This window comes from Cavia porcellus, unplaced genomic scaffold, assembly GCF_034190915.1.
Source record: "Cavia porcellus strain 051 isolate PalLab524CR breed Dunkin Hartley unplaced genomic scaffold, mCavPor4.1 scaffold_84, whole genome shotgun sequence".
NCBI lineage: Eukaryota > Metazoa > Chordata > Mammalia > Rodentia > Caviidae > Cavia > Cavia porcellus.
This window is the reverse complement of record NW_026947567.1, coordinates 913740-941514: the sequence shown is the minus strand read 5'-3', so window position 1 is coordinate 941514 and position 27775 is coordinate 913740. Positions and strand designations below refer to the sequence as shown.

Here is a 27775-nt window from a genome sequence, read left to right as displayed (position 1 = left end):
TGCCTCAACCTCCTGAATGCTGGGATACAACCAAGTGTCACATTTCCAGGGAAAATTTACCTATTTTTCGCGTCTTTGTTGCCTCCAGTAGAAGGTAGCAAGCTGGGTAAGGAGAGGAACAACATTTATCTTAAGATGGATTTTATTTTCAGTACCTAAAACAAATGCTCTATCAGTCAGTCAGTCAGTGAGCAATTGAATGGATTTGCTTCCTGAGAATGGGGCATGAGAGCTAGAATCTCCCCCATGACCCTGTCACACTGGCCCTCAGCAGTCACCTGCCTTTGAACTCACTTTCCTGCTGTTCTCTACCTTGAACCACACTACTCTGCAGATTTCTTCAGGATGCACACATCTGCCTCCTCGGGGTCAGGTCCCAGAGTGGGGTGGTGGGTTGAGTCGATGAGAGCTGATTTTTGGGCCACCCAGGGAACCCCAGGGACCCTGGAGTCTGGGTGGAGACTGCAGGTTCCTCATGTGTTCGCTTCACGTTAGGACAGAGTGAGCCTCGGGTAGCCATGGCACAATGCTATGCCCTGCCTGCTGCTGAGGGAAGCTGGGGCTAAAAACCAGTCAAGGGTTAGTTAGGTCTGGGAGCACCTGGGCTCCATGAATTGTGTGTATCACTAACTCGGTTAACTCTGGATCTGTTCTTCTTAAAGGAGGCCCTGAAGTGGGCCTCCCAGCACCCCAGGAGGCTCATGCAGGAGGAGTGAAAGATGGAACCCGCCCTGGCTACCTTAGTGACTTAGCAAGGCCCTATCTCAGAACACAGTGAAAAGGGTCAGGGGTGGCCCTGTTGGCCACTGGGATGCCAGAGATATCCAGGAACCTTGAAGTCCAGGATCCTGGGAGATCTCAGAGTCCATGAAATGAACCAGGCGACCACTTCCCGGGCTGCCTCAGGCCCAGAGCAGGAAGAGCCCATGTAGCAGTGCCCACCCAATGGCCCCAGCCGGCCTGGCATCCCCCAGCTTGGTGACCACTTGTTCCAGGCCCACCCTTGACCACGTCACAGGGTAGTGGTGACCACTTGCTTAACAACCCCAGCTCAGCAGTGACGCCTAGCTCAGCAATCCCCTGTCAGTAGTGATCCCCAGATCAGCACCCCCAGCTCATCATCCCCAATCCCAGCAACCCCAGCTCAGCAGTGACCAAAGAAATGAAACAAAGCCAGGGTTCAAAGAACTGATCCCGGTGCACAGGTGCACACACCTGGTACCCTGCACTCTGGGGGCTGAGGCAGGAGGAGTTAAAGTTTGAGTCCAGCCTGGGTAACACAGGGATTTAGGGAGACCAGGACTCAGAATACATATAAAAACTTGGGATGCAGCTCAGAGCTAAGGGCCCAGGCACAGACACCGTCCTGGGGAAAGGGCAGAGGTGCACAAACACGTGAAAAGATTCCGGTGAAAACCAGGAGGGGAGGCAGCCCTGTGGCCCCCACTTGGCTGCTGTGAGTCCTGGGCAGCTGCAGCAGCAGAAAGCAGAAAGGCTTTCCTCAAAGCCTTGGCAACTAGCAGAGCTCCCACCCGCCCAGGCCAGCAAGCTCACTGCTGGGTGCACAGGGATGGGGGCATGGCCTGGTGTCCACCGGGTCCCCAGCCCCAAAACAACTTAGGAGCAACAAAAAGCTTGTGCAGATCAGCAAAATGTGGTCACCACATGCATCGGAGTGAATGCAGTGGGACGTGGCAGGGCACATCTGTAGTTTCAACACTCGAGAGACTGAGGCACGAAGATTGCCCTGAGTTTGAGGCTAGCTTAGGCTGTACAGTGAGCTCTAGGCCACTCTGAAAAGTGAGACCCTAATTCATAGGTGCAAAATAAAATACTCCAAATTGAAAGCAACACTTTACAGATCCTCTGCCTGCAGGACACAGGTCCGAATGCTGGGCTTCTGGTCCATGGGAGGGTCTGCAGGGCCGGGCCCCAGCAAGGCCACCTCCCCCAGGGCCACAGCATGGGGAAGCTCAGGCTACAATGGGAGCCTCCCACACTCTGTGCTCGGTTCCACCCATACATGGCCACAAGGCCCTGGCTTTGGGTCCATGTCCCATCCTCATGGGTGCCCCAGCCCCAGGAGCTGTGGGGAACAGAAAAGCAGGGAAAGCCCCATCCCCAGGCTCCCTCTCCAGCAAACAAACACAGTAAGTGAGGTGACTCACACACAGTGCCAGTATCGCAAACCCAAAGGGTAAATAAAGAGCAAAGTAATCGTGAAGTGACAGGAAACAGAGATAGATCTTAGCAACAGGGAAGGCAATCAAGAGGTGGATGGAGGGGGGGTGAAAATGATGTGTGGTGCCCCGCACCCCACACCCCAGGCAGGGGATCACCAGGCACTGCAAATATTTACAGGACAATAAAAGTGAAGTAAAAGACTGTGACTTAGCTACTTTTCTCTCATCACTGAGACAGAATCCCCAGCCCCCACAGTAAACACAGGAAAGGTTTATTCGGCTCACAGTTCACAGAGGTTCAGTCCATAATCACCGGCTCCAAAGCAGGGAGGCTTGCCGAGGGTGATACGGAGGAGAAACAGTTCGTGGCAGGCAAGCAGGCAGCAAGCAAGGGCCTTCACAGAGTCCTCCTGTCCCTTATGTCTTATCCCAGCCACTCAGGGCAGGCAGTGACGCTGGTGCCTGGATCCTAGTGCTGTGCCATGAATCAGCTCTAGCACCCCGCACTCCAGACCCAGTGGGCTGGGAAATAGGCCACCTAGCTTTGGGGACCATCTGGACACCAGACTTAACAATGCCTAAAACAGACCTGTGAGAGCGACTGAGCTGCACATAAACAGTTCACTGGTGCTGGATGCTGGATGCTGGATGCAGCCAAGCTGTTTACCACCTAGGGCCAAGCTTACCCCGCCTACCCCTGGGAGCACCCTCCTCTGGGTGCCCTGTGGAAGGGATCCCAGTTTCAAGATGAATCCCAGGCTGGCAGCTGCATCCCTTGGAGCTGTGACCAGAGCGGCCAGCAGGCGGCGCCTATGTCTACACCCAGGCCCCCACCCTGGTCATGTGGGCAGGTGGTGTTGGTGCCTACTACCTAGCCCAGCACCCAGCAGGCAGCTGGTGCTCAGCGGTTGCTAAATGGATATCCAGACCTGAGGTCCACACCATCGCACTTTCTCATGGGGAGCAACACAGGGTCCCCCCCACCAACCCGGCACCCCTGCTCTTATCCCACCTTCCAGCCTCCCCAGGCCCTGAGCCTGGCTCTGCTCAAGTGACTCACACCAGACACAGAGGCTCTGGCTATGGAACAGAAGGGCGAGGACCCTCCAGGAACCAGGATGACAAGGACTCTTTTCAGGCAAAGAGAAACTTGGGGAGGCATCTGGAGGAACTGGTCTCAGACAGCAGAGCCTGTGACAATGTTGCACAGTGAGTTTAAGAAGACAGAAGTGAAATCCAAGGCCCCGCACATCTGTCTAGAAACAGGCGCCGCCCAGGCTGTGAGGAGGGAGGTCGGGAACTGCAGGTTTAACTTCAGAGAATTAAAGAAAGAGGCGCAAGACAGGGTGGCTCCCAGAGGACAAGATGAGACAAGATGGCCTAATTCAGCCAGGAAAATGAGACACAAGACAGGTGGCAAACTGCATAAAGTCAGTTATTATTTTAAAAACACAAACACTTTAACAAGTGTGTTAAATATGAGAGGCACACATGCTTTAAATGACAAGTTGACCATCTATAGGATTTGGTTTAAATCCAACTCTACGCTGTATACAAACTCAAATCAAGAAATAGATTGAAAGTACAAGGAATAAGATCACAAGGCCATGTGAACTGTAACCTAGAAAGGACTCAATTCATTTCTAACCCCAGCTCTCTGGGAGGCTGAGGCAGGAGAATGACAAATTCTAGCTCAGGCTGGATTTTGTTGCTGGAGACAGGGAAAGCCTATCACAAAATAAAAACGAAATGAATAAATAAATGAAAATTAAAATCCCAGCATTCAGGAGGCTGAGGTAGGAGGATTGCTGCAAGTTCTAGGCCAACCTAGGCTATATAGTCTGGTCCTGTCTCAAAAAACAAACAAACAAGCAAAAAAAAAAAAAAAGGCTCAGCTGTAGCTCATTGTGGAAACCTTGCTTCCCATTACCACAAATAACAAAAACAATAAGAGGAATCTAATATAGCTAGATTAGGCATAACAGTGGGGACAGGGCATCTACCTCAGTGGTGCAGTGTTTGCCTGCACTTAAGGCTGGGCTCAATCTCCAGCACTAAAACATAAATTAAATGTACAGCAAAGGGCCAGGGCACCATGGCCCATGCCTGTGATCCCCACACTCTGGGAGGCAGAGACAGGAGCCTCAGTTTGAGCCCAGCCTTGGCAATTTAGTGGCTTTGTTGTTGTTTTCCTTTGATTTTGGATTTTATGCAATGGTGTCTGGCTATGTAGTCCGGGCTGACCTTGAATTCACAGTGACCCTCCTGCCTAGGCCTCTGGAGTGCTGGGATCACAGGCGAGCTTGGTCTCGCCCAGCAACCCAGTGTCAGTCGCGCGATGTCCAGAGTGCTCACATCTCAGCCTTATCCCCCCGGCCACTTCCAGGGCACACAGCAGCCCCTCACAGGACCTGCTGCTACCGCCTTGGGAACGCCACCCTCTGGCTGCTCCTGCTTGGTCCCTTCCTTTCCTGCCTGGAGGGTCCCCTTGCATTCAATGCCAGTCACAGTGGGAACTACATAGCGAGACCCCAGGCAAAAAATAAGTGCTGGGATCAAGTTTTAAAGATTTTAAACTCCCTTGGCCTAATATGGGAAGAGGAGAGGGCCAATGTTGGTTAAAGGAACAGAGGGGACCTGAAAACATGCTCAGCCCTGGTGTTGGACTAGAAAACCTGCCAAGACATGGGGCCTGGCATGGTAGCTCAGGCCTGTAATTCCAGCACTCAGCGGGCTGAGGCAGGAGGATCCTTGTGAGTTGGAGACCAACCTGGGCCACGAAGTAAGCTCAAGATCAGCCTGAGCTGCAGAGCTAGATGCTGTCTCAAAAAGACCAAAACAAAAATTTTAAAGAAAACAAGCAAGGCCAGGGATGGAGCTCAGCAGCACCAGGGCCTGCCTGGCAAGCTCAAGTCATGAGTTTGACCCCCAATACCAAAACTAAAAGAAAAAAAACAGGTTACAGGAAGGATGGGAGGGGTGGTGACAGAAGGGCAGAGTCTGGGCCTCTGTGGGCGTGTCCTCAGGCTTGATGGGCGGACCGTGTCAGAGTGGGGAGTATCGCGTGTGATAGGCCGGCCCTCTGAGCTTTATGGGTGGGGCCTCGGAGGCTCCTGGGGGCGCGATGGTGGGCAGGGTCTCGTGCGTGTGGGCGGGATCTGATTGGTGGCGAGGGCTGCAGGGGTGGGGCGACACACAGCAGGCAAGTCCCATGGTTACAGGAGGGCAACAATAGCATGTGGACTGGACTGGGAGGCTGCATCCCAGGCCGGGCCTGCTCCTGAGGTGGAGGGACCAGCTGAGGCCTTGAACATGCGACCCAGGAATCTGCGACCAGAGACTTCTGACTGAACCCAGCCCGGGGCCGCTGAGATTGAGGACTGGCCCCCGTGCCCTTCTCAGGTTCCTGGGCGCTGGGCCAGGCCGGGTCCAGGTGCCTCGGCTTTTCCCGGCCGGAGCTCAAGGCCTCCATGGCCGCATGTGAAGAACCAGGACAAAGGGCAGCTGCCCTGTGATTGCGGAGGCCTCGTGGTCCGTCCAGGAAAACCCAAGCGCTTGGGGGCCATCGGGCCGCTGCCTGGCCTGATGCAGGCTCAGAGTCTTAGCAGACGCTCCAGGGTTTCCATCCCACAGCCCCTCGACAGTCCCAGGCTTCACGGCAGGGAGTGGGGGGGGGCAATACTGGACACTGAGCCAAGGCCTTCGTTCAGCTGTGTCCCTCTGTGTTTTCTGATTTTAAGACAAAGCCTGGCTGAGTTGCTAGATCCTCCAGGCTGGCCTAAAACTTGGGGTGCAGGGAGCAGCTTCACAGTGTACCATAAGGGTAAACTGATTCACCTCACTCCTCTCAGTTCTCCCTGGCCCTGCTCACTGCATAGGGGACCCAGAGCTCTACATTTTTTTAAACATGCATAGAACAAAAAGGTAAAAAAAAAAATATGTGTCCCCTTGTGTGGAAATAACCCAGGCCATCTTTTTCTGTGGTTCTGACTCTTTTTCATAGAAACAAATCACGACATTGCATGTGAACCCAGCTCTCTGCAGGCTGAAGCAGGAGGATCCCTGCAAGCTCAAGGCCAGACTGGGAAACATAGTGAGATGTTGTCTCAAAAATCAAACTCCCCCAAAATCAAATCAAATTAAGTGTCCCTGCTCTTAGCGAGGATGAGTTTCATCCTGACATCACATTTGCTGTTTTGCGAACTGCTGTCCTGTTCATGTTTTAATCTAGAGGACTAGATTTTTTATTATTATTATTTTTAGTACTTTGTTGTAAACCCTATACTAATCATCAGTTGTGTGTTTTGGAAATGCTTTCTCTTACCCAGCTTCTCCCCATTGCTGTTTAATTTATTCTTGGCCTTTCTAATAAAGAATTTATCCTTGTAAGATCACATGGTGTCTCTTTTATGAGAAACCTCAAATATAAATAATTTAAAGGGCAAAATAAAAGGCAGGTGGTAGAAACAAGGAGTAAGTTTGTGGGGATGAGAAGAGGCTCTGGGAAGAGGGAGACAAGAGAAAGTGGAAGGAAGGCGAGTGAAAATATCAACATGTGGAGGGTGTGGTGGCACACATCTGTTATCCCAACTCTCCCGAGGATGAGGCAGGAGGACTGCCACAAGTTTAAGGCCAGCCTCGGTTTCACAGTCAATTCAAGACCAGCCTGAATCACAGAGCAAGACCTGTCTCAAAAACAAAACAAAAAAAAAAAAAAAAAAAAGGAAAGAAAAGCCTGGGTGTGTTGGCATACAACTGTAAGCCCAGCACTCAGGAGGCTGAAGCAGGAGGATCTCTGCAAACTTGAGGCCATCCTAGGCTACAAAGTGATTTCGAGGGCAGCCTGAACTTCCTAGTTAAACCTTAACTCAAAAAAGAGTTGGGAATGGTGGTGCAAGCCTAAAAACCCAACACTTGAGAGATGGAGGCAGGAGGATCCCTGTGAGTCTGGGGCCAACCTGGGACACATTAAGACCATGTTTCAAAAAAAAAAGTACAAAGAAAAATCAGATGTCATATGTATATGTCCGGATTTCCTGAGACAAAAGAGAATGTATTTACCCTTCTTTACCATTTTCCTCTTTATGCCTAGAGGATACATCTCCAATACTTTTTAATTTTTTAGATTTTGAGACAGAGTCTTTCTAATTCCCACAGCAACACTCAGCTTGCAATCCTCCTGCCTCAATCTCCTAGTGCTACAGGTACTCCCCATCCTGCCCAGCCATATTTTTTCTTGTTAATATTTTACAACTTTGATTTTCTTTGAAGCCACTGCTTTAGCTGCAGGCCACAAGTTCAAATTTGCAGTTTTCACTGTAGTTTGGTTTTAAGTGTTTTCTAATATCTATCATAATTTCTTTCTTGGCCTCTATGTTATTTAAAAATGTTTATAATTTGCACATGAATGTGAAATTTTGCTACTTTTTGCTTTGAGTTCTTATTAGTGATTATGTAAGTTTCATGATATCAGCTCTGCGGGATTTGTTGACTCTTGGTTGCTAAGGCCGTGAGGAGTTTTTGTGGTTCCTCTGGGGCGTATATTGCATTTTCTCTCTGTGCTCGTTCCTAACTTTTTTTAATATGTCCACTTTGAAAAACCTAAAATTAACAAATATTCCTTCTTCTTTTATAGTACAAGAGCTTTTTCTTCTCTTGTTTTTTTTTTTGTTTTTTTTTTTTGTTTTTTTTTTTTTTTTGTTTTTTTTTTGTCCTAGAGATGTAACTCATGACCTCTCATTTGCCAGGCAGGTACCTGTGCCACTGAGCTAAATGCCCAGCCCCTCAGTACCAGGATTTATCAAAGGTCTACCCTCAGCCACCCCTCACTCAGCTCATTGGTCACCTCTACTTTTATTCCTTCTAAATGAGTTTTACGGCTCACCTCATTGTGGTGACACAGTCTGGATTGTTTGCAGTAGCCACAGGTGTTCTGGGACCTTCCCCTCTGAGTTTCCCTCGGACCCAATCCTCCCATTTCCATTCCCCTTACTTCTGCTCTGAATTTCTCCTTTGTGCTGCCAGGGACAATCTCTGTCTTAGTCTCTCCTCCCCTAAACCTGTCCTTGTTGGCCCTGACTTCTAACCGAGGGTTTAGAATGACACAAACAGACCCCCAAGACATCCCTCCGTTGTCCTGCTCCCCCCACACTGCTGCTGCAGAGAAGTGTGATGCTGGACCTCTCTGGTGCCCTTGTGTGTGGTACACCCATTCCTGCCTGTGGTGATTAAGGTTTCATTTGGATCCTCTCCTGTTTAGTATCCTAAATGTTCATTGCCATATGCTGTGGTTTGAGTGTGGTGTTGAGGAGATACAACCTTTAAGAGGTTATCTGGGTCACTTTTCTCATGCCTGCCTGAGACAAAATACCCGATATCCAAAGTTAAAGGAAGAAACGTTGATTTTCACTCACAGTTTGTGGAGTTTTCTGTCCATAATCGGCTGCTCCAAGGCAGGGTGGCTGGGTGAGGGACCTTGCAGAGGAAAAACAGCCCATGGCAGGGCAGAGAGGAGGTGGCAGCAAACAACAAGCAGCCACAGGAGTCTGCCTGTTTTTTTAACCCCTTTACATTCTACCCAGGCTGAAAGTCCATCGATTGGCATCATCCATGAAAGAATGTGGCTCCGTTACCCACACTGTTAACCCAGTATCTTCACACTCCCTAATCCAGCTGCCCACCTGTGAAATTCCCCACTTACGATGCTTGCTATCCTCCATCATTTTCCCAGACTAAAATCCTGAGGCAGGAGATTAGGGCACAGTAGGCTGGCTGGGGCTTTTGTGCTAAACTACATACCCAGCTCCCTTTTTATGATTTTATCTTGAGATGGTGTCTCACAAAGTCACTAAGTTGAGCTGGGTGTGGTAGGGAAGACCTGTTACCCAACACTTGGGAAGCTGAGGCAGGAGAATTGCCATGAGTTTGAGGCCAGCCTAGGCTACATAGAATGTTCAAGGCCAGCCTCAACTACAAAAGCAAAATGAAAAAGGAGGAAGAAGAAAAAGTACCATAATAAGATTGTGCACTATTACTTTGCATTAGAGTGTGATTGATTCCCTGTGCCCTTATGAACTATCCTTTATTAATGACTGAAAATATCCCACTCTGTGGGAGCAGCATATATTTCTTAATTGTTGTTTATTTTTATTTTTTTTTTCTGTACCAGGGATTGAACTCATGACCTAACATTTGCCAGGCAGGTGCTTATGCCACTGAACTAAATCCCCGGTTTAATTGTTCCTTTAATATTATCAACTCTATCATAAATTTATTTTTAAATGAATAGTGTAAAACATCCATAATTATTTCCATAGAGCGGCCTTCTAGTATCAGAAATCCTGTAACAAAAGACTATGTGTAATTTTATTTTTTTTTTTTGTACTGAGACTCAAACTCAGAGCCTTGTGCTTGCCAGGCAGGCTCTGTACCACTGAGCTACATCCCTGGCCTGATCATGTGTTATTTTGTTTCATGTGTTATTTTTAGGGCCATAGAATTATTAGAAAAACCTTCAGCTGGATGTGGTGGTGTGCACCTGTGACCCCAGCACTCAGGAGGCTGAGGCAGGAGGACTGAGTTGGAGGCCAGCCCAGGCTACACAGTGAGAGTCATGTCAAAAAAGAAGGAGAAGGAGAAGGAGGGGGAGAGAGAGGGGGATACAGCTCAGTGGCACAGCACGTGCCTGACAAGCATGAGGTTGTGAGTTCAATTCCTCATGCCAAAAAAAGTGAGGGAAAGAGTAGGAGGAGGAGAAATGGGCAGACTAACCCACAGTGTTTTGGTTGTTGCTGTTTACTTCTGAAACAGGGTCTTGCTATGTAGTTTTGTTGTTGGTGTTGGTCTTGGTTTTCCAAGACTGAGTCTCGCTGTACAGTTCAGGCTCTCCCTGAACTCACTCTGTAGCCCAGGCTGGCCTCCACCTCAGTCTTCCTGTCAAGAGTAACATCAGGATTCACTGTACACTGCTTTCTGTGGACACTGAGTATTTGAATATGTGAGTTTCTTCAGCACTCTCTGTCCTGATGGGTTGACCCCTGACTCCCTTAGAGCCGAGGCCTCCAAGGCTGCTGGGCCACAGAGGAGTCAACCAGGGAGGCCACCCAGCTGCCTGAGCAGTGGGAAGTACTGAGTTTGAATCCTGATTCTGCGCACATGTGACTTCGTGAGCAATCGCGGTGTGTCAGCCCCTCAGTGAGGGCACAGCGGGTCCACAGCACCAGGAGCTGGCAGGGACAAGAGGGTTAATACCTGCTGCAGGCAGGGGCACCTTCCAGAGCATACCCAGAGGGCTCAGGCATATTCATGCTGGAGGCAGGCACGTTCCTCAGAGGAGGACTGGACATGTCCAGGGGCATGATTAGTATTCAAATGAGATTCTAATGAGCAAAATTTGCTCTAGGTTACTTAGAAGAGGGACAGGGTGACTTTGCTTTAAACTGGTTCTTTTCCCCACAGAGAGTGCAACCCTTAAGTACTACAAAGGTGGACTAAAAAGAATTAAAACAGTAATAAACTGGCTCTTTATGGTTTTCTCCCAAGGGCCTCATCTGACACCAAGAAACAACATGAAAGGTGTAGCAGTCATCTAAAAGGCAGCGCTTTCTTCCTGCGGAGCCGCAGGTGACACATTAATTTCTCCCCGTCCTCCCTAAGAGTTGTAGATGTCATATCAGAAGACTGACACACCTGTCAGCACACACCCATCATCCCAGGATGCTAAGGCAGGAGCATTGCCACGAGGGCAGCCTGTGCTGCATCCAGAGATGCTCTGAAAACACAAACCAAGGACAGGCACCTCTTGGCTCCTGGAAGGATTCCTGTCCCCCACTCCAGCTGTTTAAACAGAGGTGACACACACACAAAGCCTAAGGGGTCACACATCTCAGGATTTGTGCCTTGTTAGGTTGTTTTGGAACAGGGTCTCACCAAACAAGGCTTGGAGACAAGCATCCTGTCATACAGGTGACATCACAATTGTCCTGCTTGACTTCCTGCCCCCTGTAAAGGATCAGGAACCGGGTGTGTGGAATCCAGGGCAAACCTCAGTCTCCCTCTGGGTCTCACCTAATAATAGCGAAAGTATCACCCATCTCCATCCAGTTTGCTGATTGGATTTAATTTAAGTTGCTTGGGGAGTAAAAGCAGCAGGAATTTGGTGCTGGGAGGGGAGAGGGGAGAAGAGCTATAATGGAGCAAAGATGCGAATGAGCAGGGGCAGGAGTAGTCCTCTTGAGAGGGCGGAGGGCAGTTCCCTGTCTGGGAAGTTAGTAAGAATTACCTGGAGCTCCTCTGAATCCGTCTCTGCAAAATGGAAAGAACACTGGCTGAGGGGCACAGCAGCCAGGGTTGAGCCCCAGCTGAGCCCTGCCCTGGATTGAGCCCTTTTGATTGGCTGAGCCCACTTGCAAATAAAGGATTGAAGGAGCATATTCCAATTGGCTACATCCATATGCAAATGAAGGATTGACTGAGCATCTTCTGATTGGTCATGTGAGCAGTACCAGATTCAGGGATGAAAACAGAACATTATTGATTGGTCCAAAAGAGCACTTTTCGGATTGGCTCTGTGTACAGTGCCCATGGTGTCCCTGAGTTTGAAGGGTCAAAAGGGCAGGAGTCTCATGCTACAGAGTGAGACCTGGTCTCAAAAAGCCAAACACTGAAAAAACACAAAACCCCAGGAGCTCAGAACACTGACTACTGTGGATTCACAGCATCCATCCGTCTGCTGAGGATGGTGCCAGTGTGTGCCCGTCTCACTTGGGGCCCAGGCCGTGCAGAGGCCCAGGCAGGACTGCAGGAGCCAGGACTTAGAGGCCTCCTGGGCAGCGAGGTCTCACATTCTTTCAAAAAGAGAGGAAGGTTTCAGCGCTGTGCGCCCCTGCCAGCCTTGGTATGTTCTGTCCTCTCGTTCTCACATGTGTATGGTTGTGTATGACTGTGGTTTGAGGTTTTATATTTTGAGATACAGCATGAATTATCCAAGGTGCCTTTGATTCCTCCTGGCTCAGCCTCCCAGTAACCTGGGTCTTCAGTGTCTTGCCATGCGTGTGTGTGTGCCCATGCTACACTGAACCCAGAGCTTTTGTGGGAAGCCATGGTTTACGTTTTTTATTCTGTTTTTCAGACAGGTGTTTCTGCAGGCTGAAGGGGAACTTGCAATCCTCCTGCCTCAGCCTCCCAGAGTGCTGTGGTTATAGAACTGTGTCACCAGACTAAGCTTTGGGTGCATTTTTAAGACAAAAAAACCCTTTTCTTCAGGAGCTGGAAAGTCGTTGGTTGGATTCTCAGCATCATGAAAATTAATTTATTCCAATGTTTCAAGTGTTTTAACAAGACAGCACATCTAAATTCTTTCCTTGTTCATTTAGTCATGTTGCTAACTTTTTATTTCTGACAAATTGTGTAAGAACTTACTTGGGGCTTTTGCTATATTTTTCTAGGAATTATTCACTTGAAGTTATCGATTTTTATATATGCAGTAAATAACTTTTTAAATATCAATTGTAAAAAAATAATATCAAATGTTGCTATGCTTATACATTAACATTCAAACTTGATTTTGTAATTTCTCCTTTACTTCTTTCTTGGTTATTATCTCTAAAATGCACTTAGATCTTTTAAAAGTCAACTTTGGAACAAATTTTTTTAAGATGTTTTATTATTGTCTGCTTATTAATGGCTGATTCAATTGCTCTTAGTCTGTCTTTAAAATGGGAACAGATAAGGTGGCTCATGTGTGTGGTCTCAGCACTCAGGAACCTGAGTCAGGAAGATCACTGTTAGTTTGAGACTGGCCTGGTCTGAGCTAAACAGCAGAGACCCATTTGTCCTGTGGGCTTTCCCCTCATCCTGATTTGCTTTTGTTTTTTTCGGGGCATGGAGTTCCAAGGAGTCACCCCAGGGCCTGATGCATGCTAGGCAGGAATTCCCTGACCAGCCATATCCCTGGCCTTCTGCTTTCAAATGCAACCATTGTTCCCTGATCATCATTTTTTTCTGGGGGTTTTGTTTGTTTGTTTGTTTACTCTAGGGTTTGGGGAGGTAGCTGAGCACTGGAGCCTTTGCCACTCTGCCCCAGAACCAAAAACCTCTTTTCTCAGGAGTTACCAAGATGTGTGTTACATGACTACAATTTAGATTTTGTAATGAGTGCATTTATATTATCCTTTAAATAAATACTTGTGAATCCTTATAATAGTTTTGCCTGTTCCATAAGCTTGTATAAATTAATTCCTGGGGTGTTTTTGCTTTTGTTTCCCACAATTTGTTTATCCACTAACAGAAATATGCTTTGTTTCAAGTTTTTGGCAACTGTTAATAAAACGATTATGGGCATTTTCATGAGTTTTTCTGTTGAGTGTCTTCCTTGGTCCCAAAGTGGAGACTCTGGGTTTAATGACAGGTAGCTATTTAACCTCATAAAGAGCTGCCAAAGATTTCTCTAAAGGGTTTAGGAATTGCAAAATCCTACAGAGCTGCTCATTTGTGCTAAATTTTAAAGGGGTGGCTGCGGCACACATCGTAGTGTGGCCTCACACAAATTCCCCTCCGAGGTGACCCTGCAGGCATCTTCTCATTCTTGTTAGTGGTTGTTTGTGAAGCAGTCAAGATTTCTACCCACTGGAAGGTTGAGTCTTAAACACTGATTTGCAGTTATCCGCGGGATGGTTCAGAAACGCCTCTCAGTGGCGGCCCTTAACCATGTTTTGAGAAACAAAACAATGCAAAACAAACAAAAAAAAAAAAGATTTTTTTTTCTTGAGACAGTGTCTGGCTATGTAGTTCAGGCTGTTCTGGAGCTCACTTCGTGGCCAAGGCTGGCCTGGCACACAAACTTACAGGGTGTGGACCACTGTGTCCAGCTTTTTAAAAGTCATCCATTTCTGTATCCTATCTAAAGTCTTGGACAATCACCACATACCAATTCATGCAGTTATCTTTCTGTTTTCCTCTTTGAGCTCCATATTACCTTTTCTGTTTACCTTGATTATCCATCTGGAGTTATTTACTGTTTGGGGTAATGTAGACACAGGCTTCATGTGGGCACCCAGTTGTTTCAGAACTATTTGTTTCAAATACTGTTTAACATGCTGGGCTTGGAGGCACAATCCAGTAATCCCTCAGGAGGCTGAGGCAGGAAGATCGTCTTGAGTTCTAGGTTAGCCTGGGCTACACAGAATTCATGACCATCCTGAATTATAGAACCTCAAGAGACAACAGTTGAGCTATGTTTTATTTCCTGTGCTGAAAATACAGTGACCATATATAAGGGTAGGTCTCTTTCCAGGGTTGACACATGGAGTGGTTCACCTTTGGTTACAATAGTGGGACATACTGGTTGTTCTGGGATTTTTTGTTGTTGTTTTTGTCTTTTTGAGACAGGGTCTCGCTGTGCAGTTCAGGCTGGCCTTGAGCTCACTTTGTAGCCTAGATTGGTCCCGAACTCGAAAGGACCCTCTTGCCTCAGCCTCCTGAGTGCTGGGATTATAGGCGTGAGCCACCATGTCTAGCTAGTTGTTCTGTTTTTGAAACAGGATGTTCCTAAGCAGCCCAAGCTGGCCACAGACCCCTGAATTGCTGTCTCAGCCTCCCCAGTGCTGGGATTATGGCAGGCATCTTCACCAAAGCTACCACTACACTGGTCTTTGTGTGTTAGGCCATTCTTATTCTCCTCTAATAAAGCATGGCATAATGTACCATTATTTGTTGCATACCAATTTCCTAACACTTTGACTTTGCATCTGTATTTATAAATACTGGTCCGAGGCCCGCCTTGGGACACTTTTGCCTTCTGCAGTGGAGACATACACAGCCTCGTCTTGACTGGAAAAGCTCCTCTCTCTCCTTCGAAGTTTCTGGAAGATTAGTATTAACTTGTCCCAGAATGTTTTATACAACACACCAGGGACAGGACTTTGCTTTGGACTTTTTTTTTTTACAGATACAGGGCTAACATAGGCTTCGTATTTCTTGTAATTTCAAGGAATTTGTTCCCTGAGATTGTAGAAAGTTAATCTGCTTTAGTCACATCGCTGTCTGCAGGGCCTCACTGCAGCCGCACTGCAACCTTCATTTTTGACATTAGCAATTTGGTTTTCTTCATGCAAATAACCAACATGTGGCTTGGGTAAAATCCCATGGTGCACGCTGCCTGATCAGCCTCCTGCCCTAGCGTGGTACTCCAGCTTCTCCAGGCACTAATTAATTAACACGATGCCATGCCTTCAATGGAGCTGCAGCCCGAGAACCCCCTCTCAGCCTCCGCCAGGCTCCCTCCACGGCCTGCACTCTGCGCATTGTGGGCTTCTGATTGACAAGCAGAACCTGGAGGTGACCACAGTCATGCTCACGGTCCCCGTGCATGGGTCAGCATGGCCTACACAGGGCCTCTTCCCACACTCTGCCTCCATGGGATGTTTAATGTGAATTTAGCACTGCTTGGTGCCCTGAATCCGGGTACTTAGCACATGCACCCCCTCACCCAGTGAGGTCTCTGGTCCATACCTGCAGGGGCAGTTTTTGTTCATATTCGCCCTTGCCACCTGTGCCCCCCCCAGTTAGGTAGACATTTTCAGGGCTCCACTTGGAGCACCCTGAGCTTGGGCTGTCTCTGCCTTACTTCCTCTGGCTACTGCAGGCGGTGTGGCCACCTCTGGCATGCCCTTTCACAAGGACCCAGTACTGTACCACTTTACCCTGAAGTGAGGAGTATTTCAGGGGGACGAGTCCATTTTCCACCCATGCATCACCCTGCCCTGGAGGGCACCGAGGGCCTTGGGGTCGCACTGCTAACCAGAAGCTGCTCAGTAGCAGACACAGTTCTGTCCCCTAGGCCAGGACAGCAGTCTGAGGCCTGAGCACTCACACAGTGAGCAGGACCTTCTGCAGGCAGCTGCACATCCACACTTTCCACTCTGGCAGGGCAGGCAGCCAAGCAAGCAGGGCCCTCCATGTCAGGGCATCAGGCGGGCACCAGCAAGACAGTGGAGAGGCCCAGGCCTGCTGTTTCCCCATGCTCAGCAGTCACCACCAAACAGGAGGGGCCCAGCTCTGGAAGCAGCCTTTCTGGATGCCTGGTGTCAATGTTACCCAAATGCCCTGGACCTGGTGATGGGAGACACATGGCGTGTCCCCAGGCTGTCAAGGCATCCTGCTCCAGGCCTCTTTAAGGCACCTGGGCTCCCCCGCAGGGCGAGAGGGACAAGAGGACTGAAGCAGCCTTACTAAGCCTGCTGGGTCCCCAGGGTGCCTGGGCTCCAGCATGCTGGGCACCCTTCAGAGCCCACAAGCCCACCAAGGAGAGGTGGGAACCCACGTCACCCTGCAGGAGGCCAAGCCAGGGGAAGGAACCCGAGCAGCTGGAAAGTGAAGCAGCTGCTTTCAGTGAATCTTCTCAGCAGGGCACAGCACGCTGTGCACAGACCTGGGTACATGTGTATGGCTTTAAAGACACTCACTCAACTGACAGGGCTGAGGTTTCCTCCCAAACAAGCCCAAAGACTTAAGTTACAGACAACATGTGTATTGAAATTAGCAAATTTATTTGAGTTAAAATTATTTACAAAAACCCAAACACATAGTTCATGAAACTGGTATAAACATTTGTCTTGCTGTTGGCTATTGCTCCAAAGATCACAGCTGAGAAATACCATATAAAATAAAAATAGGATTGGATTCAGAAAAGTACTCTACTGTTCTAATTTCCAACTGGTAGTATTTACAGAAATATTTACAATGGCAAAAGCTTACTTAGAAACTTGGGTTAATTTGCAAGTCAGCCTCAAGTATCCTACAATGCAGAGTTCTCTGAGAGTTAAACACAGGGATGCACTGTAATTAGTGGTGGTGGGGGGTCTCCCTCACCCCCAGCCACATCCCCAAATCTGCATCTCTATTAGTGTTTGACAATTAGTTACTACTTAAACTTAAACTGTTAAAACACTGAGGGAAATCAGTTTTCAAATGATTACCAGTGTAACAGAAAACTGTAGTTCGCCCTGGTTGATCGCATCCAAATGTTCTGTAACATTCCTCACTGCCTGCCACCAGTCAGCCTGACCAAAATCTGTTCTGCCCCCTACATCCAAAGACTAATAAATACCAACGTGCTGAAAAATAATTAAACCAAATATATCTAACTAATGCAGCCTATAGATGCCAGCTCCCAGTATGCTGAGAAGCTAGGTCAGTTTTTCTGCTCAGGGCAAACCCACTTTATCTTCCACGCTACACTGTGCACTGTGTCCCTAAAGGTGCCAGGAGTGTTCAGAGGGCAGAGGAGGAAGAAAATGATTAGCCTGCGATCAGCTATTTCCTTGGAGAGTTCCCAACAATCTGCATTATCAAAAATAGGAAGACAATAGAAGGTAGCCACTGCATTAAAAACAGTGCAGCTGGCACTGGTACAAGAGCCCCAGTTTGTCACTATACACGGAAATAGAACCAAGTCTAAGTGGGCAAAAACTAGACTTTGAGCTATTTTCCCCAGTACACACCAAACTAATATTTTATGGCTTCAAGTTTTACAAATCCAAAAGGTCATCAGAAGGATGAATGAAGGATGAATGATGGGCTTTGGAAAGCCCATCCTCCAGTTTGATTGGTTAAAAGAAAAAGGAAACCAGTGGTCGGAACAACACAAGAAAACTCTCAATGCTGTGAAATCAAGTTCACTGGATGTGTTCTGTGTGCTCCACAACTGTTTTCCAAACAAGTGTTGTATGAATAAAACAAGGTCTTCTCTAACTCAGCAATTTTAAGGTTTTTCATTTATGCAATTGATCCTGTCACTGCAGAAGAACATGCACGTCACCTGGAAACGTGAGTCCCACATTGGTGTTTAGCTTCCTTATGGTTACTGAACTGAGCATCATAAAATACCTCTAGAGATGCCCCTCTAAACCTCACATCGTCCCAAGAGCCTCCCTAGCATCTCGCAGAAACTATCCCGGGCTCCTCTGTTTGCGAAGCCTTTCATCAATGGGGCACATGGGCTTCCTGGACATCCGTCTCACTGCTGCCTGTTTCCTGCACCTACAGCTATGATACACTGCAGTATGGCATTGAATCCATATTCAATGGATTCATGGTCTCAAGAGAGAAAAATAGTTCAATACCCAAACCTAATCAAGAATAAAAAAATACACTATCAATCCCTTGTGTCTTTGGATTCCATCTAATTTTAAATATAGACAGCAGTCCAGGGAACACAACCAAAAAATTCACAAAATTATTAAATGCTTTATTTACGATTGGAATCATTCAACAAAAAGCAAAAGCCAATGAGCCTGAAGAAGGAACTAAGCTGCTGCCTGGTGCTCAGAACCCCGGGCCCTGCTGGTGCTGCTGCCCTGCTGTGGTGCCATCGGCTCCACACAGCAGTCGCACTAGCAGAAGCACAGCATGAGCTCCCCTTGAACCTGCTGGAGTGAAGGAAGTCACGGTGGCACTGTGCAGACCAAGCTGCCAGAGCCTCTGCCAGCTGCAGGCTGACATGGAAACTGTCACTGAGCAGACACGGAGTATGGGAAGAAATCAGGCGGCCATTCGGTCCTGCCAGTGCTCCTGATGGCTCTTCAAGGACACCTGGTGACGTTCCTCTGCCTAATGGTAGCTCCTGCATCCCCAAGCACCTGAAGCAAAGGTAAAGCAGCTAGCAGTGTTCCAAATACTCGATCACTAGAGATAGACTTCTGGCCTGTCGTCCCGACAGCACACCGAGGGGGAGGGGAGGAAGCACAGTTAATAGTTAATGTTCAATCAGAGCATCCAGGCCACCTGCACAGAAACTGCTACATTGACCCTGTGACCCCCAGCCCTCGGGAGGTGGATCATGCCTTTTGCAACAGGGCACCTGGCCTTCAATCCTGATGACCCTGAAGAAAGTGCAGCATTCCGAGACTCCCTTGTCCTCCTGTCCCTACAGCATGGGAGCAGCTCTCCTGTTGGAGCACTGACTACACCGCATACCCACCTGCCAAGAGGAGCTACTTATAGTAAGATTCATGAAGCTCAGGAACTTCTTCAGGATCTCTGTCATTATGGAGAAGTCTCCTTCCGGTAGGTACTCCCGCACTGTAGTGACATTTATCTGCAGAGTGCACCAAAGAGCTCGATCAGTTGCCAGGGCCCATGAGACGGTGCCCTGCCCGGAGCTGGCCTTGGCACCCCCTGTCCCCCGTGCCCACTGAACCAAGCCACTGCTCGCAGGTACACAGATGGCCCAGGGAGTTGGGCTGTCCAGATGAAGTGACTGAAAGGACACTCATCAAGTGGGAGCGCCTTTGTGGGCCCTGGGACACTGCCTTGGGTTGCACCTGGGGAAGCCCCTACCTGTCGCCTACTGCCTCCCTTTTCATGGAACCCTGTGCCCTGCAGTACACCTGCTCTCATATTTAAAGGGCCCTCAGCAGCTCTGCTTGCTGTGCCCCCAGCAGCCTGACCCTGAGAGGTGCATCAGTTCTAACACAGCCATAGCGGTCACCTGTGCACGTCACAGTTACGTGGGAAACTTGGATCCGAAAGTAAGTCAGGGTGTCCAAGGTGTTGACAGTAAGAGAACCTGGCAATCTTAAGAAAACTGCTGGGCCCAGCATATAGCTCTGAGGCTCAGTGCCCGTCTGGGCATGCAAGGTTCTGAGTCTGATTCCTCATACCAAAAATAAAAAAGGAGACACCCTAAGCGTTAAACATTTTCCTACTGTTTTTTCTTCCATAGGGAAGGGATACAAGAGTATCAACAGCCCCATCATCAAAAGCTGGGCCACAACACCATGGGCACAGGAGGAGAAACTACAGACTGGATGTGTGAGGGAGTGGAGAGGCACACAGGGCCTGTGGACCGTACTTATGGGGCTTTCCTGGCAGGGGCAGCTGAGGAGCAGTGACATGTAGGAGGCCACCATGCAGTCCTCCACGTGCTTGCCAGCGTGCTGCAGAGCTGCAGGCTGAGCATGTGGTCAGGAGCGGAAACCAGGCACAGCAGGGCAGGTCGTGCATGCGCGGGGTCAGCGGACAGAGAGAGAGAGAGAGAGAGAGAGAGAGAGAGAGAGAGAGACAATCACTTCAACAGGTGACACACCGGAGCACGGGGGCCTGCCTGGCCCTGCTCACCAGGCGTGCAAGCCAAACGGAGTCACGCACTACACTCCCATCCACCAAGATGACTCAAAGCATTTTACAAAACAGTGATTTGGAGGACTCAGAGAAGGCGGACCCCACCTGAGTGGGACTGGAAAACACAGCAGCCGGGCATCCCGTGGCCATTCTCCTTTCTACACATGCAGGAGATATGGGATCAGTGTCTCCAGAGGAGGTCATGTACATGGTGCCACCTCGCTCCCCCAGGATGGGAGCACAGCAAGTGTTCTGGCACACAAGGAAGTGTGCATGCGGACAGGAAGAGTCTTGACGCATGGGCATATGGTGCAAGGGAACCGTGTCTCACACACACCCCCCCACACACACACACACATACACACACGGAGCACGGCCCTGACCACAGGACTGAGCCTGGCCAGCACCGGGCCACACTCCATGTGCCCAGGAAGGGAGAGAACATGAGGCTTGGCTACTAAGCACTAAGTGGCATCTTAGGGCTGATGATAGGTATCTGGCTTTAGGTGACATTGGTGGGTGTAGGATTCTGTCACCATACAATTGTGACTAAAAACTTCTGCATTATTGGCTTTAATAAGGAAATTTTATACTACATGAATTATAACTCAATTCTTAATTTTTTAAAGACTGCTAAACAACCACAAATATGACCGTAAAAAAGGAACATGAACACTGCAGCTGTGTTTCTTAGGCACAGAAATTGCTCCCAACACCATAGCTAAATGGCATCTGCTCTGAGCAGCCAGTGGCCTCGAAGCTGGAGGAGCTGGCCACACTTCCTAGACCCCACAGCGCAGGGACCGCGCCATCCTGCAGACTCCCCACAAATGGGATCACAAGCACCAATGCCAGAGCAGAGTGCACTCCCCAGGAGCCCCTGCCTAGGACTCTGTGGTGCTGGCCTCCGGGCACTCACGCTGAAGACTGCCATTGTGACTTCCAGCATCTTTGAGCACATGTTAAAAAACCTCAGTAAATAAACCAAAGCTGCAAACCTGTGCTCATGCTGTCCAGCAGGATTCCTTACAGCAGGAAGGCAGGGCAGATGGGACCAGAGGGGCTAACTCAGCTCTTTCCTCACTTTCCCCTGGGAGCAGCTGCCAGTCCCATAGCACAGGCTTCCCTGGACTGAGCTGCGGCCCCAGCTCTACCCTGACCCAGACTGAATGTACAAACAAGAAACCCTAACCCAGTGCACCCTGACCCAGCATAGCCCCAAGATGCACACACCCTTGTTGAGGTCCAGCTCCTGGCCGTCCTCCTCCTTCTTGTGCTTCTCCTCCTTGCCAACAGCGTTTTCCATCAACACCCACTGTATCTCCCCGCTGGTCTCCTGCCACTCTCCGACCTTATCGTGCTCAGGGGTGGGTGCGTCTTTGATCAACTTACCTGTTTTGCTTTCTTCCAACTGGGCTGCTCGCTCTTGCTCAAGGAATAGCTGACAAAATTAATTTTGAAAAGCACGGAAAAGCCATTACCAACACACATACACCTAGTATTTCGCTTTACATAAGAGGCTGGGCACCATGGAGATCAGTGTGGAAATTCCTCAAAAACGCAGCTACTCCCCTTCTGGGTGTCTTCCCAAAAGAATTAAAAACATCACAGCACAGACATCCATGTGTACTCCTGTACACAGCAGCACAGTTAGTAATAGCTAGACCCTGGAAACAACCCCAGTGCCCATCAATGAGAGAAATGAATAGAAATGGTATTTTTATACAATGGAGTACCACCCAACCATAAGCATAGGCTGGAGACTTTCAAAGCTAAATGGATGCACCTTGAGAGCATACTCATTAGTGAAATAAGACAGACACACAAGTAAATATAAGATTTTCCTAGTGTGAGAAGCTGAAAGAACAAAAAGCATATGTATATGTACATAAAAATCACTAAGCCAGTTAAGCTACGGAGTTCTCTGTGCTCGCTGACGAGGAAGAGCTGGCTAGTACTGTTCAGACACTGCACACAGGTGTCTTGTACTGTGCTGTGCCATGTGTGTGCCACTGCTGCCCCAGTTGATGTGTTCTGAAATTTTGTTGTGGTATTTTTTTCTTTTTTTTATCCTTGAAATAAAATAGGTTTGGGGCAGCAGAGCACCTGCCTAGCATATCGAAAGGCCAGGCTCCACGTCCAGCAATGACCCCATGCTGTCCCCAGCTCAGGCTACTTGGGCAGAAAGATGTGCTCAAGATGTGCCCCATCCTCACCAAACCCAGATGACATAGGTGCTGTGTCAAGAAAGGCATCTCCGTAATTTTCCTCCCTTAATGAGATTCAATTAAAAATAATCATAAAACCCAACGGAACAGCAATTTAAGAAAACCAACCAACACACCAACTTAGGCATGCTGGAAAGAAGAACTCAGAATAAAACTAAACAGATTGGGAAATGCACGGTTGCTTCTTTAGAGGGAATTTAAAGATAAACAATCAGTGAAGAACAGAGTGAAAAGCAGAAGGTCCAACACAGGGCACAAAGGGGAACCAGGATTCCGGTGTGTTCCGTTCCCTTCCTGTCCTGTCCCACCGCAGCATCTACACCCTCACTGACTGACCTGGGAAAGAGCAGAGGCTGCTAAGGGGAACAGCATGAAAACCCCCCACCCAGCAATCCACAAAGATGTGCTCTGTGCAGAGAAGAGGGCTGTAGGCATTTCACAGGTGGCTCGCATAAGATGATTCCCTAGAGAAAATGAGACAGCAGCTCTCAAAATGGGTCCAAGAATCTCGGGGGTTGGGGGGACCCTGGGTTCCCAACAGGTAGTAGAGGGGGTTGGTAACATTCATTCTCTGCCACACCACAGGGCCAGCTACTGTCCAGTCTTCATGTGCACAGAGGAGTTCTGCAGAATCTTAGATGAGGTATAATTAAACTCACTGCTCTAATAGCTAGTGTGATTTCCCTAGTTTTCCTATGCAATAAATATTCAGGGACATGTATGCACAGTTATCAAGAGAAACTCTCTGGGTTTCCTAGTAAGAATCTAAGAAGTGCTAAGATCAAAATGTATGATCAGAGAATGATGGACTCCTAACTCAAGAAAGAATCAGTTTGTGGGTAGCTTTCTTAAATGTAAGCATTATTAGCTTTAAACCGGTCAACAAATGAACCAGGGTGGTGGCAAATGTCCATAATCCTCGCAACTGGGAGGCTGAGGTATGAGGATTTCTCTCAGTTCAAGATCAGAATGGCCTACATGGTGAGACCTTGTCTCAAAAAAAATAAAGTCTACTATTTTTCGGGACCTTTTCAAAATGCTATTAAATGCCATACGCAAAAGGTATCTAGGAAACTTCTGAAATGATAGTTACTTTAAAAATTGTAACACTGGGCCAGGTGTGATATTGCATGGCTGTAATCCTAGCACTGAGGAGGGTGAGGTAGGAGGATCGCTGACTTTGAGGCCAGCCTGGCTGACAAAGTGAGTTCAAACCAGCCTAAACTGTGTAGTGAGACACTGTCTCAATAAAAGGAAAAGAATGGGGCTGAGGGTGTAGCTCAGGGGCACAGGTGCCTGCCTGGCGAGTGTGAGGTCCTGAGTTCCATCCCCAGTACCAAGAAAAAAGGGGGAAAGGCACTGCTGAATGTTAAGCAGCTGAGGAAATAAGGACTTGGTTTGGGCATATTTCTAGGGGAGAAGTATAAGCTTCCCTAAAAGAAGAGGAAACATGGAATTTGGTGAAGGGCCGAGTACCAATTTTCAGTGTACATACTCAGAACATGTCAACTCCTAAATCAGGAAACTACCGCTCCCTCTCCCTACTTTGGAAAAATACAGTCTAAGACTTAAGAGTGTTTATCCTGTAATTTCTGTAGTAAAATAAAAAAGAACCACATAAAATAAAACGTTTATCAGTAGAGGACAAGTTAATAAAACTACTAAGTGGCCCTGCAGTGATTACGAAGCCTGAGATAACCCTGTGCTGCCAGAAACCGCTCAGGAGATGGAAGAGGAGAAGTGACCAGAACAAGCTCACTCAGTGTTTCCGCAACACAGACAGGCATGAGACAGGAACTCGGTCTGCCATTATGCCAGGAAAAGCTGCTCTCTGCCCTTTACAAACTGATGTCACACCTCATCAACAAGTTGAAGAGCAGCACCGTGAGTCTCTGTATAGTCCCACTCACACAGAACCATTTACGTTTGTGCTGCCATATGACCCAGGGACACTAATTTCTCAGGACGCAGAACTACTACAAGTGATAACTTTAGAAAATGGAGTCAGGCATTTTAAACCTTCCTCAATGTGATTTTTAAAACATGGGGGTGAATTATTTCTGATTTTTAGATCGATTAATTAATTACTTTTAAAAAGCAGTGAAGAGAAGTTTAGGTTACAGTCAGAACTACTTAATTTTAAAATAACCGGAACAAGATCAGTGTTGGCAGTGTGAAAGACATCGATTTCAGCACTAACACTTCCCATCGCTTTGCACGTTTGAATTAGGAGCGTTTCTTGATACTGGAGTATAAGGTAGTAATTTTCTAAAAGCGCAGCAGCAAAACTCATCACCTGAAAGGCACTAAAATCTAAAATCAAAAGCTTTACACAGGCTGATTCCAAAACAACACACCCTAACAGGTGGCATAAAGCCAGTCATGACAGAGGATGGCAGCCTGAGACAAGTGGCTCCCACAGTGCAGGGTGCCTTGTGGATGAGGAACCCTGGGCTGGAAACGCCCACACGAGGGGAAGTGCCTACCAGCTGGCGTGGGGGCAGCATCTGCAAACTGGCCCTTCCCATGGGGTACGCTGAGGTGGCGGCCACTTCCTCACAAAGGGCTGGGCACTCGGGGGCTTTGTCTACCTCACTTCCACTTGAACAAGACTGGGAGGCGCCAGAATGCTGCCATCATACAAGGGAATTCTACTCAGCACTAAACAAGAGTGTCTCCATCCAGGAGTCCCTAAGCTCGGTCACTCTGATGCTCTGCCACTTTCTGGAACTCGCCAAGAAACAGGTAATGCAGGGCTCCCAGCTCTTCTGTGGGCCACAGGGCCTAACAGCATTTTATACACAGATTGGACCTGTGGGCAAATGCCAGTGCCAATGACAGGACAGGACGGGGCCAGATGCCCAATCTTATCACTGGTCTAATCCTGCTTTGCCAAGGAGTGAACACAGTTGAAAAAGCCCAAAGAACAAAGGAAAGGTGCCCTTCAATCAGTGTACTTCTTACTGACTGAAAGAGAAAATGTAATCCAATTTTTAATTGGTTAAGACTATGCTTAAAATTAGTTTCATACTAGGAACTATCAATATTTAAGATTTGGTCAGCTCTAAAAGACACTCCTCCCACTCATATCTAGAGAACACTCCTTAGGAGTTCTAACAACAAAAAAGGGAAACACAGCAGGTGGGTGTGACAGGTGGGGAGGAAGACAGGCTCAGCAACGAGCCTGTCCTGACTGCTGCTCACCTGCAGGAGGGCTTGCACAGCATGAACCTGCCAGGGAGCCCTTAGGTCTCTGTCCCCCTCTCCGAGGTAGAAGGAAGAATCAAAGGAACAGGACATCTTCATGTTGACCAGGCAGTGCCAGTTCCAAGCACTGTACTCCACCAGATTTATCAGCAGGCCCAAGCCCTACAAGGCAGTTGGAAGAGCATTATCACAGATGAGCACTTCAAAATCAAAAATGTATGGAATTAGTGAAAGTTAAAAATCTGAAAAGCACTTTTCCATCAGCAAAATGGTCACATCATCAGTACAGTATGGAAGATAATGGTTTTCTAAAACACTAATTCTCATGGGTTTTAATCACCATTTTGAATTTTTACACTTTTTCTTTTTTAAAGAGGTAAGAAAAGGAAAAAAAAACAAGCAGTGTGTTCATAAGGAAATTTTTAAAACAATTCAAGATACATTGAAGTCTGGTTCTTCACCCCAAACTGAAATGACACGTTTACCATCTGACCAGATCAAACACTTCCCCAGCTGCCCGCCCGGCTCACCAGCACCCGAATGTCAACTCTCTGCTCCTGAGGTAGGTACATCGGGACCTGCAAACACAGCTCTGTGCCAATGAGGCCGACCTGTTCCCCTGTCTTGGTGCTGTCCCATTCTGCAATGAGAAAGGACGGGTGGAAGAGTGTTGGTTTTCCCAGTGACAACACCAGACTCATCAACACAGTCAGGAACTTGCAGCTGCACACCCACTGCTTTACTGAAATACACCGGTGACACAGCCAGGCCACCCATTAGACTGGGTCTAAAAGGATGGAATCCTACAAGCGGCATGGGCCTACAGGAGGAAGACAATACCTTACGGAAATCTTAAAAAGCATGCCACTGAGAGGAGACACGCGGGGGTCCATCTCCATGGGAACATGGATGCACCTTTGACTTTGGTGAGGTTGAGCAGCACCCCAAAAATGGCCCGCATGCGGTCCTCCACCGCCTTGCCCACATGGCTGCTCATGGTCTGGGGAGGCAAAGGCCTGCTGTCGGCCACCCAGACGCTGCTCTCATTGCGATTGTACTGCTGGGTGAGCTCTTCACAGTGCTGCAGCACTCTAGGGGACACAGACATGCTCTGCTGAAGTCCTACAACACACTCTGCTTCCTGGGCTCGTGAGCCGTCAGACTCTAGTCAGACTCTATGCTTCTATTCTGAAAGTTGTTTTAACTGTTAAATAACTCACCAAATATGTCTCTGTTCCACACTAGAAGTTAAATGTTACTTTACTTTGGAAAAAGTTGGTAAATGAACAAAACTTCTCCAAGGAAAGTCAAAATGAAAAACTTACCACATGTGGGAGGAGTACAACAAGAAGCCAACTTGCCCTTCCTGTAAGCCATGCAGGCCATGCAGGGCTCAGGAAGAGATAAGCCAGTCTGCCACTCCCGTGAGCCCAGCAGTGTGGGAGATGAGAATCAAGAACCACCCCACTCCCACCCCCTACCCGGTGAGCCACCAGCTGGCTCAGGGACAGGCTGAGTTACTAGCAACTGAGATACAAAAACAACTAAACGTTTGTACCATTTGACTGATGCTGCAGGCCTAAGGCCAGCAGTCGGAGCGCATGGTATTATGAGGGTAACAGTATGCAGTAGACCAACTATGGGGCATTTCCTTCTTATTTTTGAAATCCAATACTGTCCTCACTGTTTAATTTTGTTCCGATTCACTGTTTTGTTTCATGTTCTGTTTTGTTTGATTTTCCTATGTCTGTTGGTACAGACAGCGACTATAAAGGTAACAAGTGATATTATGGGAGCAATTGTTGCCCTCCTATTATCCTGTTTTAAAGTTCTGTAGGTACCACTTTGTTTTGTACTGATTAGCTTTATTCTGTTTTGTTAGGTTTTATTCTCTTTAAAATATAAAACTTTTAAAAAAAATCACACGCTGACCATGGTGGCAAGCCTGGTTCCAACTTGAGGAGGGCTGAAGCAGAAGACCCCTTCATCAGGGCATCAAGGCCAGACTGGGCAACATACTGAGACCCTGCTTCAAAA

At 48.1% G+C, this 27775-nt stretch overlaps 1 protein-coding gene across 1 annotated transcript in view; it reads right to left on the bottom strand.

Annotated features, from left to right (window-relative positions):
• Positions 1-18486: 18486 nt before the first annotated feature.
• The window catches only part of LOC100723301 (wings apart-like protein homolog), a 37175-nt gene continuing 27886 nt past the window's right edge, over positions 18487-27775 (bottom strand). Inside the window, 8 exon segments of the mRNA XM_063244513.1 lie at positions 18487-18868; positions 18870-18905; positions 19184-19278; positions 20030-20127; positions 21537-21744; positions 25736-25900; positions 26269-26378; positions 26654-26829. Coding sequence (XP_063100583.1) covers positions 18841-18868; positions 18870-18905; positions 19184-19278; positions 20030-20127; positions 21537-21744; positions 25736-25900; positions 26269-26378; positions 26654-26829 — 916 coding nt within the window. The 3' untranslated portion in view covers positions 18487-18840.